The following is a 14,435-nucleotide window of genomic DNA, read 5'->3' as shown; positions in this document are numbered from 1 at the left end:
GGGGGTTTTCGTGGTTTCCCTCCCCCTTTCTGCTGGGTTTCTTTCTGTGTTTCATGAACTGCAGCTATAAAGATTTTAGCTTTTGCTTTTTGCTTCTCTTAGCAATTCTTGTAACCCCCGATCTTGCCAATCATCTAACTTTTCTAATTTCTTTCTAATATCTCCCCGTGATATTAGAAAGAAATCGGGTTTTGAGGAGTGCCTGGCCCACTTGTGTGTCAGGGTCTATCCAGGAGTACATTTGGAGATTTTTCCTCAGCCGCTCTAACCAGTCAGTCGGGGATTCATCTTTTAATTTTATTTTTTTTTCACTAAAAGCTTTATTAATATTTTGTCCTTTAGGAACAGATTCTCAGATACCTTTAACGAGTAGCCATCTTAAGTCCATCATATTCTGGCGATGGACATCATTCTGATTATCCCAGTTAGGATTATTTAATGGCCATTTCTGGTCTCCCCTAGGTCCAATCTGATGCTCCCGGTCCCATACCCTCATTCCAGCCTGTCTGATCATTTCCCGTTCTTCCGTGGTGAATAGGATACTTAATATAGATTGTAATTCCATCCAAGTATACATACTTGGTCCGAGGAATTGATCTAGTCTCTCTGATACCCCTATAGGATCTTCTAATAGTTTTCCCATTTCTTTTTTAGAGTTTCTCACTTCCCCTGTGTTCAAGGGAACATTTACAAATCCAATTAATCCAGCCTGTTGTCCTGCTAATGGCACTTCCCTCAGGGGGTAAAGGCGAGCCTTTGTGTCGTTATCTCCCTCCTCTCTGGTGATACCATCTCTCCTGGTATTCCTTTGCTGGAGCGAGTTCTCAGAGCTATGGGAGTACCAGGAGGAGAAGTGGGTGCGTGGGGGGGGTCTCCTGTATTTTCTGTATTATACGGAGGTGGGAGATTATCGAGGGGTTCCCAGGTAACCTTTTTTCTATCCTCATCCTCTTTTTCTTTTGAAGTATATATCAAGGATGGCTTGGACTGTTTTGCCCACAGGGCAGCATACTCACATTCCTCTCTGTTAAATGGTTCTTTATGAGCCACATATGTGTTTAATGCCCGACAAATCCAACCCTCAAATGATCCGAACATGGGCCAGTATAGGTTATCTTTACGGATCATTTCTCTGGTCCATTCCACCATGCAATACTGAATTAATTTTTCTTTAATTTTTCCTCTGTATACCACCCCTGTGTCCCAACATCTTAATATTACTCCCAATGGTGCTATTTCTGGCAACCTACTTGTCTTGTCTTTATTTTCCCAGTCTCCTTGTGGACCAAATGAACTTGAACCTCTTCATGGGTCCTTGGGACTCAAAATCTTACTCCCTTTTGTCCCTTTTTTACCTCAAGGGACTGTCTTGAGGTGTTTGTACTCCCCGATGTGTTCTGCTTGAACCCCTGCCTCTCCTCGGGTCAGGATGGACTGGAACCCGCCTCTACCTGGGCTGGGATGGGAAATGCAGCTTTTCCCTTCTCCCTCCGTGACTGGTGTGTTGCAATCTGCTTTTCTTTTCCTCCCCCTTCCCCCATCCCCGGATCCTGCCTCTGCCTGGGCTAGGATGGGAAGGACCCAGCCTCTACCTGGGCTAGGACAAGAAAAGCAGTCTCTCCCTTTGTGCTCACTCGCTTCGTCCGGTCACCGGCCAGGTCCCTCGCGGGATGCTGGAAACGCGGATAGAAGGACTCCACTCTCGCTTCGCAGCAAAGGCCACGTCTCATTCAGGCAAGCACACAGTCATCCCCACCAAACCACACAGATACTCACAGTCCGATGCTCCTGTCTGGCTCTTCGTGCACGAGAATTCCAGGTGATTTTGCCGCGGTCTTCCGGGGAGATTTTCCTTGCTCAGTCTCTATGGTGCGGGACGTCGATGGGTCCCGAGAATCACTGACGAACCGGGGCCACAGCAGTGGGGCGCCTCCCCGAAATCGCAGTGCCTCTCAGGGCTCCAAGGACGTCCCGGGTATCGGCACCAAATTGTTATAAATGAGAGACAAAAGTCTCGATATTCAGCAAAATTTAGATTGCTTTATTTGATATGGAAAGAGCAAGCAGCGCGCTGGGGAACGTGAGGGGTCACCGTCCACTCCACGCTCCACCCAACCTTGGTTTGCAGCCTCTTCTTATACTGTGGTTTCTCGTTGTAATCAATAATTTTTGGTTTTTTGATGTCATAAGCAGTGGTGGTTGAATAAACATCCTTACACAGATTCACAAAGCCTTTGGGTGATAATCAGTCACAGATAGCCATCTGGTCCTTGTAAATAACCACCAGAGAAGTTCTGGGAGTCTGGTCCTTGAGATAAGCAGCATTGATTAGACAAAGGCAGGAAGGGCTTTTTGGGAAGTCCGATTTTGCAAGCTGGTAGCCGATACAACTTATTTGGAAAACATAACATAATATAACATAATATAATGTAACATAATGCGACATAATATAACATAACAAGATGGTTTTAAACAGAATGATTTTATCATATAATTTCCATTATCTAGTGTCCATGCTTCACTTCAGAGCTTAGTATTCTGGTTTATACAAACCCCAATGCTTTTGTGTTTAACACGAATCTTTTATCAATTATCACACAAAGAAAAACCTTTTAAGTTCCGCTTTTGATAACTTAAGAGTGTTCACAACTTGGTAATAAATGTCCTTTTGAGGAGGGCTGAACTTAGCACTACTGATCAAATTGCCCATCCTCAAAACTCCAATCTCCCACCCAGCAGTAAAAGAAAAAACTAAAGGAAGAAGACCCCGGTTTATCTTAACTCAGTCATTTCTTCGGGCTAACCAAAGCCCACTGGGTCAACAGAAAAGCTGCTGGGGAGGCCGTCGGGCCGGCGATTGGTCTCCAGAGATGTTCCACAGAAGGTCCCCGTCGCCCCTCAGACAGCTTCCAGTAGAACGCGGAGAGCTGTGCTCGGGGAGCTGTGCTCGTCCCGAAAAGCGGCTTGTGTCCTGCAGTTGGTGCTGCAGGAGACGCTTCTCCAGGAACTCTTTCGCGGAGGTCCCGGTCTTTGGGCTCCGGTTATCGCGGCGGCACCGGCTGGAAGGAGCCGGTGGGCGAGGGGCGAGCGCTGGTGCCGAGACCTTCCAGAGAAGCGTCTTTAGAAAGACGGCCTGGGGGTTACAGGCACGTTCCCGCTCTCGGGACGAGAGGGATTTCAGCTCTCTTGTGCGAGCCCCGCTTCTGCCGACGGTGGAGAGAGGGACGGGAGCCACGTGTGGTGATCCAAGGCGGAGTTTATTCCTTCTCGAAGGGTCCAGGGACGAAATGGCTCGAAGGGGCAGAGGGAACGGGGACACTGGGGTGGTGCCATGGGTGGCAGTGGTGATGCTGGGATGGCACTGGGGACACTGGGATGGAACTGGGAGCACTGGGAGGGGACGTTGGGATGGGGACATTAGGAAGGGACAGGTGACACTGGGGTGGTGACAGCGGGATGGCACTGGGGGCACTGGGACAGGACCAGTGACACTGGATTGGTGACACTGGGACAGAACTGGTGGCACTGGGATGGAACTGGCCACACTGGGATGGTGACACTGAGCTGGCACTGGGAGCACTGGACTAGTGGCACTGAGACAGGACTGGTGGCACTGGGCTGGTGACACTGGTATGGGTCAATGACAGGGTGGCACTGGGCTGGCACGGGGACACAATTGGGAGAACTGGGACAAGAACACTGGGACAGGATGGGGGACACTGGGATGGCACTGGGGACACTGGGCTGGTGATGACATTGGTATGGGGACACTGGGGATGTGGTACTGGGACAGGACTGGTAGCACCGGGATAGGACTAGGGACACTGGGCTGGAACTGGGTTAGTGACACCAGGCTGGTGGCACTTGGGTGGTGACAGACAGAACTGGTGGCACTGGGTTGGTGACACTGGTATGGTGACAATGGGGCGGTGGCACTGGGACACAACTGGGAGCACTGAGACAAAAACACTGGAACGGGATGGGGGACACTGGGCTGGCACTGGGAGGGAACTGGTTTGGTGACATTAAGATGGTAACATTGGTATGGGGACAATGGGGTGGTGGCACTGGGAAGGAACTACAGACACTGGTATTGAACTGGGAGCACTGGGATGGTGACACTGGGACACAACTGGTGGCACTGGGATAGAACTGGTTGCACTGGGACACAACTAGGAGCACTGCGACAGGGATGCTGGGACAGGATGGGGGACACTGGGATGGGACTGGAGACACTGGGAGGGAACTGGGAGCACTGGGATGGTGATATTGGTATGGTGGCAGTGGGGCAGTGACACTGGGCTGGCACTGGGACCACTGGGAAGGAACTGGGAACACTGGGCTGGTGACACTGAGACAGGACTGGGGACACTGGGATGGGAGTGGCTTGGTGGCACTGGGTTGGTGACACTGGGCTGGTGACAGTGGAATAGAACTGGTGGCACTGGGATGGAACTGGGGACAGTGGGTTGGTGACACCTTGGTAGCCCTGGTGCCACTGGGCTGGTGCCACTGGGACAGGGCTGAGGACACTGGGATGGCCCTGGGTTGAGGACACGGGGCTGGTGGTGCTGGGATTGAATGGGTGACACTGGGGTGGTGACACTGGGGCAGCCCTGGGGACATTGGGCTGGTGGCTCAGGGGTGTCCCTGGTGCCACTGCTCAGGTGCCACTGTGCTGGTTGCCCTGCCGCCGTGTCCCCGGTGCCACCTGTGCGGTGTCCCCATGTCCCTGCAGTGTCCCTGGACTCGGTGCACGCTGCACTGGGGGTGGCCGAGGTCAGTCACCTGCTGCTGGCCCTGGGCACGGTGGCCGTGTCCTGCCAGGTGGCCCTGCAGGCCTCAGCGACATTGCGGTGACACCTGGCCACCATCGCCCGTGAGCACCGGGCCATGGCCCAGCGCCTGCAAGACCGCCCAGTGGGTGGCAACAGCCAGGGCCAGTGGCGAGGCCACTGCGGCCACCAGCAAGGTCATCACAATGTCCAGGGGTGGCTGGACACGGTGACATGGCACCTGGGGTACTTGGTGAATGCTGTTAACCGGGACTTGGTGGTGACACGTGGGGGACATGGCGACAGGGGTTCCCCAGAGCTGGCCGGGCCCTCGGGGACATCATGGTGGCCTTGGGGACATTGGTGGAGGGACACAAGGAGGTGATGCAAAAGCTGGAGGTGGCCGGGGATGCAGGCACAGGGTGGGGACATGGAAGTGGCACTGTCACCCCGAGGGACACTGGGGACCTTGGTGTCCTTGCCTTGGGGACATCGGGGCCACCCTGAGGTCGCCTGTCCTGTTTTGGGTCACTACAATGTCTCTGCAGTGTCCCCACGTGACCGCAGTTTGTCCCCCTGAATCCTTAAAAACCGGGATAATCACGGACAGAGACCCTCTAACTAATTAAAGTTACAAAGTGGTGTGTTTATTCACCGGCACGGGAGTCACCTCCCAAAGGCGTGACCGCCCCGAACAAGGTTCTTTGCCCTCTATTTATTGCCCAAGATCTTACATACAATACATGTGCATAACCCCAGCACCTCCCATCCCCACCCCATATTAAAATGAGCCCATTCGTCCTTCACGCGTGCGCAGTTCTTCTCTTGAATTGGGTCTGTGCTCTCGAAATGGGTCAGTGGTCTCGATGGATGAAGTCAGGAGAGTCTTCATCAGGTCTCAGTGAACCTCTGGCATGATCCAAGGCCTCGTGCTTCATGATTAATGGTTTATTATTTTATGTTCTTCCATACATAAGTTCATAATAGCAGATAATTATACCAATTAGCTCTTGCCTAAGCATCAAGTAATTACCTACCTAACTTACATCTTGGCCATGGAAACTCCTTCTACCCTTAGCAAAAATCTTAACTCTTTAAAGCCATGATTCAACTCTCCATGTCTGTGCCCCACCATGTCTTTGTCCCTCCGTATCCACACCCATGTCTCAGTTCAGTGTCTTTATTTTCACCCGTGTTGGTTGTTTTAAAAGGATGAAGAGAAATGAAAAGCAAATCGAGGCTAAAAGAAAAGGATTTCGGTGTCTGTGTGAGCTGAGGTCCTATGTGTGAGTGGGAGGGAAAAACATTTTTTGGAGGACTTTCTACCCCACTGACTCCAAAATCTTGGTCTTTGCCTCAGTTCATCACCATTTGGCTGTGAAAGACAACCTTGGACAATAGGAAATGAAAATCCTGGAATCAGTGAGGCTGGAAAAGGTCTCCAAGACTGTTCAGTATTCCTGGATGCCAGCAGGAGATAGGATTGAACACAGATTTTCTGGGGATCAAAGTCAACAAATCTGCTCTCCTCAAGGAATTCCCAATGTCAGTTTGAGCCCTGATGGACGTTCCTGCCCCTGTGTTCATCCAGGTGCCCACAGGGAGACAGGATGATGCAGAGACCCCCCCCAGCCAGGTGTCTTCCCAACACGGATCACCAGGACCACGGATCACCAGGGCTCTGCTCAACGGGGGTCACTGGGGATCACCAACACCGATCCTCCCATGGGGGATGGAGCTGGAGCAGAGCACGAAGCTCTTCCCACACTCGGGGCACTCACAGGGCTTCCCTTAGTGGTGACTCCGTTGGTGTCGGGTCAAGACTGAGTTGTCTGAGAAGCTCTTCCCACACTCAGGACACTCGTAGGGCCTCTCCCCAGTGTGGATGCGCCGGTGCCTGATGAGGTTGGAGTTGCGGTTGAATCCCTTCCCGCAGTCAGGGCAGCGGAAGGGCCTCTCCTCTGTGTGAATCCGCTCATGTCTGATGAGAGTGGAGCTTCTCTGAAACCTCTTCCCACACTTGGGACACTCGTAGGGCCTCTTCCCAGTGTGGATGCGCTGGTGGTATTTCAGGGCAGAGCTCCATCCAAAGCTCTTCCCACATTGCAAGCAGGTGTAGGGCCGTTCCCCTGTGTGGATCACCTGGTGCTGCATCAGATAAGAAATAGTGCTGAAGCTCTTCCTGCATTTCCCACACTCGTAGGGCTTTTCCCCAATGTGGATCATCTGGTGTTGCATCAGCCCTGAGCTCCAGCTGAAACCCTTCCCACATTCCAAGCACCTGTGAGGCTTCTCCCCTCCAGGAGGCTTCTCCACCAGCTCTGAGCTCTGCCTGGATCTCCGGCCGCCTTCCTGGCTCAGGGAGGGTCTTTCCTCCTCGCAGCTCCCTGGGCTGGGTTTGCAGCCCCTCCTCAAGTGGGATCTCCGGGGCTTTTCCTCCTCCTCCATCTGCCCACACCTTGGGAATAGAAAATCCTGGTGTGGGGAAAAAACAAGAGAGCTCCATGGACTGGGTGTTCCTCCTTGCCCAAGTTCATCTCTGGAAGTCTTTGGGCATCTTGTGTCTGTAAGAACCTCCCAAACACCAAGATTCAGACCCAAAATCCTCCTGTCTTGGTTTGAAAGACAGGGGTCTGCTAAGAAAGGCACAAGCCTCTCTTTGAAATGGAGAATGTAAACGCCCTCCCTCCAAATTATTAAAATTTTGAAATTAAGGGGCTCATAGGCAAAGATATGGCTATAGGGATAACAGTTCTTCACCAGGTAAATTAAAATAGAAATACAGTATTATAAAGAACAAACCCAAAACACTGACCTAGTCAGAATACAACCTGACACCCTGTCAGTCAGGCTGTTGGTAGCAGTCCCAATAAATGGTGGCTGCAGTCCTCCTGGAGTGACAGATGTGGTTCAGGTGAAGCAGTGCTCCTGTAGAGGGGTGCAGTTTTCCTCCAAAGGTTAATGATGATGCAGAAAGGTCCAGTTTTCCTCCGGAATCCAGTGGAAAAAGGTGCCTTGGTGTTCCAAATCTCAGTTTTTATCTAGGTAGGAAAGGCTTGGTTCCTCCCCCTGGCTGGAGCATCTCCCAATGGGATGATGGAATTTTATCAGTCATGCAGTGGCACTCAATGGCCCATTAACAGAAGATATCTTCCTGGAGGAAGGATAGATTGCAGTAAAGATAAAGAACACTGCCCCACCTGGTTTTAACAGATGGCCCATTAGCAGAGGATATCTCCCACACAGATAAGGATCACTGTCCCACATATGGTGATAGAATACATACTTTTGGTCACATCTGTGACCTAAGACACATCCCCTGCTCGTCAGGGCCACCAACAGCTTGGGGCATCTGCTCTTCTCTACAAATAACATATGGTATCTATGGATAACATCCAGAGGCAGTTTTCATACTGTTGGGCCTTCAACAGGAAGGGCTGAAGATTCTTCCCATGCCCTGCCTCATCCTTTGATGTTTTGATTTTCATACACCTGGGTGCTGGCTGAATCTCTTCAAAGAACATTTTTAGCACTGCGTGTTTTACTCCACCTATCGAGGGAAAACAATAAAAATCTTCTTCAGTTCAGACTTAATTTTTTGTGTGGTTGGCCACTCACATTTTGAGCAACTAATTTTCCATGGTACCTCTTCCCTTTTCCTTATTATCTGTAAAAAGTACATCTGGACATGAAAATCACGACTATTACTGAGATTCACCTCAAAGCCCTGAGGAGAATCTAGCACAAAATATTCTCCCTGTGTACTGCACGACAAGATATATTCAGAGGAAAATACAGTGGCAGCTGAGGCTTGTGGAACTCCCAGAATACTGAGCCTGCATTGGAGGCAAACAGCCCTGGCAGTGCCTGAGGGGACATCTCCTCACAGACTCCTCTCAAAGTGTGTCACTTCAGCACGGGAAGGCTTTCAAACCCTTGCCTTTCCTTCCTCCTGTACTAAAATGTAAGGCTCCTCCTGAGAAAAACTGAGCTACAAACAATTCTCCATTCGTCAACAAAGCTACTCGGGTGTTCAACTTAGGAAAGAGCAAAACTAAAGGTGGTCAGAAATTTTTCATCAAGGCCTATTTGCAGAGAAACCCCACCATATGTCAGCAAATATTTATTAGTATCAGTTCAATCAAAAGAAACCAAACTCTGTATTAAGCAGCGTTTTAAACGAACTTGAATTCTTTTTCCTCTCATATCAGCTGGACTCGTTTGCTCCTTTTTTGCCCTAGAGAAAATATTAGAACGATTTGCTCTTGACAGGACTCCTTGGGCGGTCCCCAGCCCTGGCTCCTCACCACGCCTTGCCTGGGCTGTTAACGCAGCCTGTCAGCACCACCTGACTTTGGCAGCCTGTTCAGGCCTCGGGCACGGCTGGTGCCACGGTCCCCTCTGGTGCCACGGTCCCCTCTGGTGCCACGGTCCCCTCTGGCTCCTGGCATATCCCTGCTGCTGGAGGAGCTCTGCTCGTGCTGCTGCCTGCGTTCAACAACCCCGGTCCTACTTCCCAGGCAAAGAGAGACCAAAATCACTGCTTTGGGCAGCTCGTTTGAACGAGTTGAACACTTACTCATCTCTAACACAGACCTCTTAACATCCACACACCAACACCAGGAAGTCACCTCATCTACAGAGGTGAGATAGCCTGAGCGAACAGAAGGTCGGCGTTCAAGCACATTGAGTTTTTAATTTAGTGGAAGCACTCGCTCGTTCACAAGCCTTACTTGTCAAACTGGATTGTTCCATGCTATTGTCTTGCTTGTGTTAGAGAGAAACCAGGGAGAAATTAGCTAAGAAATAAGAACCACACTTGGGGCTCGGGCTTGGCAGACAAGGGGAGCAGGGCGGCACCTGCCCGCTTTGCCCGAGTCCCTGCTCCTGCCGGACAAAGGCGGACGCGGCTCCGTGCGGGGCGAGCCGGGCGCTCCGTGCCGGGGCCGGGGCCGAGCGCTCGGGCGGGCGGCGCTCAGGATGCTCGGGCAGCGCCGCGGGCCGGGCGGGCGCGATGGAGCCGCCTGAGGGCTGGGACCCCTCCGGGCGGCCGGCCCGGCGCACGCAGTGGCTGCTCAGCGCCCTCGCCCACCGCTACGGGCTAGAGCGCGGCGTGGAGATCGAGATGGTCGTGCTGGCCAGCGGCCCGGAGCAGTCCCTGCAGGAGATCTTCCAGCAGCGGGACTGCGCCGGGCCGGGCCGCATCCCCGGCGAGGAGTCCCGCACGCTGTGCCGGGCGCTGGGGCCGGAGGAGGCGGCGGAGCCCGAGGAGTGCGCGGGGCTGTGGGACGGGCTCTGGGCCGAGCTCACCTTCCGCCAGCTCCACGCGCGGCTCTGCGGCCACTTCAGCACCCGCGCGGGGCCGCGGCTGCCGCTGCGCCGGGAGGGCGAGCACATCGAGAGCCACATCCGCCCGCGCAGCCCCCGCCGAGCCCGAGCGGCGGCCGCCGGGGCCCTGCTCCCGAGAGCGCTGCGAGGAGATGGTGGCGCTGGAGCGGGCCGAGGAGCGCATGGCCGAGCTGCAGCAGGAGAAGGGCAGCCTGCGGCAGCTGCTGGAGGACGTGCGGGCCGCCCTGCAGAGCAGCGATGCGCGGTGCCCGGCGCTGCGGCTGAGTCCGGGCCGGCTTCTGCACCGCGCTCCCGGCGGCGGCTCGGGTGGCCCCGAGCGCTTCAGGAGAGATGCTGCTCTCGGAAAGTCAGTGTTTAGAACCCCTCCACCTCCGGACTGAGACCGAAGTTGCTCGTTCTTCCTCGGCATTAACTTTCTGGCAAAGTTGAGTGACAAGGGAGGCTTTTAGGAGAAATGTATGGCATCGGTGTGCCATTAAATATATTTGTGATGAGCACTGTTCAAAGTGTAGGGGAGTTCAGCTTAACAAACCCACGTGTACAATGCTGCTGCTGCTTCTCCTGCACGTGCAGCCAGGATGTGCTGATAGCAGATGCTGGGTATGCACTGCTGCAGGGTTTTTCCTGAAGTAAGAAAGAGCTTTGGGATTCTTACGTGCACAAGCACGTGCAGTGCCTCAGTCATAAGTGCCTCAGAAATATCAGAAGTGTGTCTTCTTCAGAGCGTGGTCAAAAGGGTTCAGAGTTGGAGCCAGTTCTGCGGGCAGGCTGATGAATAGTCTGGGGCTCCTCTGCAGAGCCCCATTCATTCTGGGGCTGCTTTCTGCTGGTTCTGCTGGACTGGCTCGAGTGAAACACACACCCAATTAAGAACAGTTAAATTACTCTGGCATGAAACAGTGGGGAACAGGCAGAGCAGTGCAGGGCAGCATGGACCAGTTGTTCTGGCAGGTCTGACGAGGTCTGGTTTGATACAGCACTCACAGAACTCTGCTCCACCTGTGACACTTCCACTTGCAGTAGATGACTCTTCCTCTTCACAATATCCAGCAAGGCAGGTCAAAGACACTTTTACCATTTTCATCTTCAAAAGGGAGAGGAAATCAGCAGCAAACATGAAGTAACCGGTCAGAGGTCCAGGGAAGAAACAAAAGAACAAAGAGTAGTGGAAAAAAACAGGTGGAACAGTGATCCTTATCTGTGTGGGAGATATCCTCTGCTAATGGGCCATCTGTTAAAACCAGGTGGGGCAGTGTTCTTTATCTTTTCCACAACCCATCCTTCCTCCAGGAAGATATCTTTTGTTAATGGGGCATTGAGTGCCACTGCATGACTGATAAAATTCCATCATCCCATTGGGAGATGCTCCAGCCAGGGGGAGGAGCCAAGCCTTTCCTACCTAGATAAAATCTGAGATTTGGAGCACCAAGGCAGCCCTTACCCACTGGATTCCAGAGGACAAGAGCTACCAGACCTTTCTACAGCATCACTACTACAACAAGACCACTTCATCGGGACTGCTACCACCACCCTAACTAGCGGGGTGTCAGGTTGTATTCTGATTCTGTCAGTTGTTTTCTTTTCGACTATTGCATGTATTTTATTTCTCTTCTCTTTTTCCCTCTAAAATTGTATTTCAGATTTGGAGTCTCTCACTGGTTTTGCTTTCAAACCAGAACAGTTTTGGAGGGGATTTTGGCTGAAGCTTGATATTTGGGGAGTTTTTGATCCGTGTGTTAAAGTTTGGAGGATTTTGGGTGGGAGTCTTGGTGTTTGGGAGGTTATTACAGACATAAGATCCTCAATGACTTCCAGAGATGAACTTGGGCAAGGAGGAACACCCAGTTTATGGAGCTCTCTTCTTGTTATTTCCCCCTAAACCAGGAATTTTCATTCCTCAGGTGTGCGGGGATGGAGGCAGAAAAGCCCCAGAGATCTCTCTTGAGGAGGGGCTGCAATCGCAGCCCAGGGAGCTGCGAGGAGGAAAGACCCTCCCTGAGCCGGGAAGGCGGCCGGAGATCCAGGCAGAGCTCAGAGCTGGTGGAGAAGCCTCCTGGAGGGGAGAAGCCCCACAAGTGCTTGCAATGTGAGAAGAGTTTCAGGTGGAGCTCTGATCTGATCCAGCACCAGAGGATGCACACTGGGGAGAAGCCGTACGAGTGTGGGGAATGTGGGAAGAGCTTCAGAGACAGGTCCCGTCTTATCCGGCACCAGAGGATCCACACTGGGGAACGGCCCTACGAGTGTGGGAAATGTGGGAAGGGCTTCACAAGGATCTCTCACCTGATGTGGCACCAGGTGATCCACACAGGGGAACGGCCCTACACCTGCTTGGAATGTGGGATGAGCTTTGGCTGGAGCTCTGCCCTGAGAAAACACCAGCGCATCCACACCGGGGAGAGGCCCTACGAGTGTCCCAAGTGTGGGAAGAGGTTTCAGACCAGCTCCAATCTCCTCATGCATGAGCGGATTCACACAGAGGAGAGGCCCTTCCGCTGCCCCGACTGCGGGAAGGGATTCAATGTCAACTCCACCCTCATCAAGCACCGGCGCATCCACACTGGGGAGAGGCCCTACGAGTGTCCTGAGTGTGGGAAGAGCTTCTCACAGAGCTCTAACTTGACCCGACACCAACGGAGTCACCACTAATGGAAGCCCTGTGAGTGCCCCGAGTGTGGGAAGAGCTTCGTGCTCTGCTCCAGCTCCATCCCCCATGGGAGGATCGGTGTTGGATGATCCCCAGTGACCCCCGTTGGGCAGAACCCTGGTGATCCGTGGTCCTGGTGATCCCCATTGGGTGGGGGAAGAGGTTGGAGATATTCCTTTCCCTTCTCCTTGTGCTGCTGTGATTTGATTGTAATAAATTCCGTTGCTGTGCCCAGGCTGGGTCTGTTGTTCCCATGCAGGTGCTCGGGGTGGGATCTCTCCCATTGCTTCTCTCAACTCCCAGGCTTCTCATCCGCCAATCAGAGAAAGCGCCAAAATAATTGAGCCAATCAGAGCGCGCGGCGCTGATGACTCCTCAGGCAGTCCCAGAGCGCCCAGAGCTCCTCACCTGGACTCCACCCGCGCCCCGCCCCCAGCGCCCCCCGCCAGGAGAATTTGGGGAGGGGGAGGTGTCAGACCCTGCCCGGCGCTGGCCATGGGGCGTGTGGGGCAGCTGGGGCCCTACTGGTGCCACTGGGAGCCCCCCGGGCTGGGGGCACGGAGCTCTCGGGTGAGCGGGAGGGGCGGGAAGGTGTCCCGATCCACTGTTAGTAGAGGGGGGAGTCGTGATGCTTCATTTTGATCTCAGAGGTACAAAAGACAAGAACAGAAGGACAAATCAGGTTGCTCTAAAAAAATTGCACTTTATTGAGGGCGAACTACTCAGTTTTGTGATAGAATGAGAGTTAAAGAGAGAGAGACAGAAAGGGGTGAATCATGGTTTTAAAAAGTTAAGATTTTTGCTAAGGGTAAAAGTGGTTTCCATGACCAAGATGTAAGTTAGGTAGGTAAATGCTAAGTTAATAATTACTAGGTGCTTAGGCTAGAGCTAATTGGTATAATTATCTGCTATTATGAATTTATGTATTGAAAAAGGTAAAATAATAAATCGTTAGTCACAAAGGACAAGGCCTTGGATTGTTCCAGGAGGTCACAGAGACCTGATGAAGACTTTCCTGAGTTCATCCATCAAGACCACTGACCCATTTCGAGAGCACCGACCCAATTCAAGAGAAGAACTGCGCACGCGTGAAGGACGAAGGGGCTCATTTTAATATGGGATGGGGATGGGAGGTGCTGGGGTTATGCACATGTATTGTATGTAAGATCTTGGGCAATAAATAGAGGGCAAAGAACCTTGTTCGGGGCGGTCACGCCTTTGGGAGGTGACTCCCGTGCCGGTGAATAAACACACCACTTTGTAACTTTAATTAGTTACAGCGCCTTTGTCCGTGATTATTCCGGTTTTTAACGATTCAGGGGGACAAACTGCGGTCACGTGGGGACACTGCAGGGACATCGTAGTGACCCAAAACAGGACAGGCGACCTCAGGGTGGCCCTGATGTCCCCAAGGCAAGGACACCAAGGTTCCCAGTGTCCCTCGGGGTGACAGTGGCACTTCTATGTCCCCACCCTGTCCCTACCCCTGCCCCACTGCCATGTCCTGGGCCGCCTCCAGCTTTCATGTCACCTTCTTGTGTCCCTCCAGCATTGTCCCCAAGGCCACCATGATGTCCCCGAGGGCCTGGGCAGCTCTGGGAATCTCCTGTCGCCATGTCCCCCATGTTTCACCACCATGTCTCAGTTAACAGCATCCACCAAGG

The 14,435-nt window shown here is 52.8% G+C and overlaps 1 protein-coding gene across 1 annotated transcript in view; it reads right to left on the bottom strand.

Annotated features, from left to right (window-relative positions):
* Positions 1-14,435, bottom strand: part of LOC148218095 (uncharacterized) — a 261,533-nt gene that overhangs the window by 177,418 nt on the left and 69,680 nt on the right. The window contains 1 exon segment of the mRNA XM_088158050.1: positions 6,578-7,127. Coding sequence (XP_088014176.1) covers positions 6,578-7,127 — 550 coding nt within the window.

Source organism: Sturnus vulgaris, unplaced genomic scaffold, assembly GCF_052056855.1.
Source record: "Sturnus vulgaris isolate bStuVul1 unplaced genomic scaffold, bStuVul1.hap1 Scaffold_195, whole genome shotgun sequence".
Lineage (NCBI taxonomy): Eukaryota > Metazoa > Chordata > Aves > Passeriformes > Sturnidae > Sturnus > Sturnus vulgaris.
This window is presented reverse-complemented; position numbering and strand designations above follow the sequence as displayed.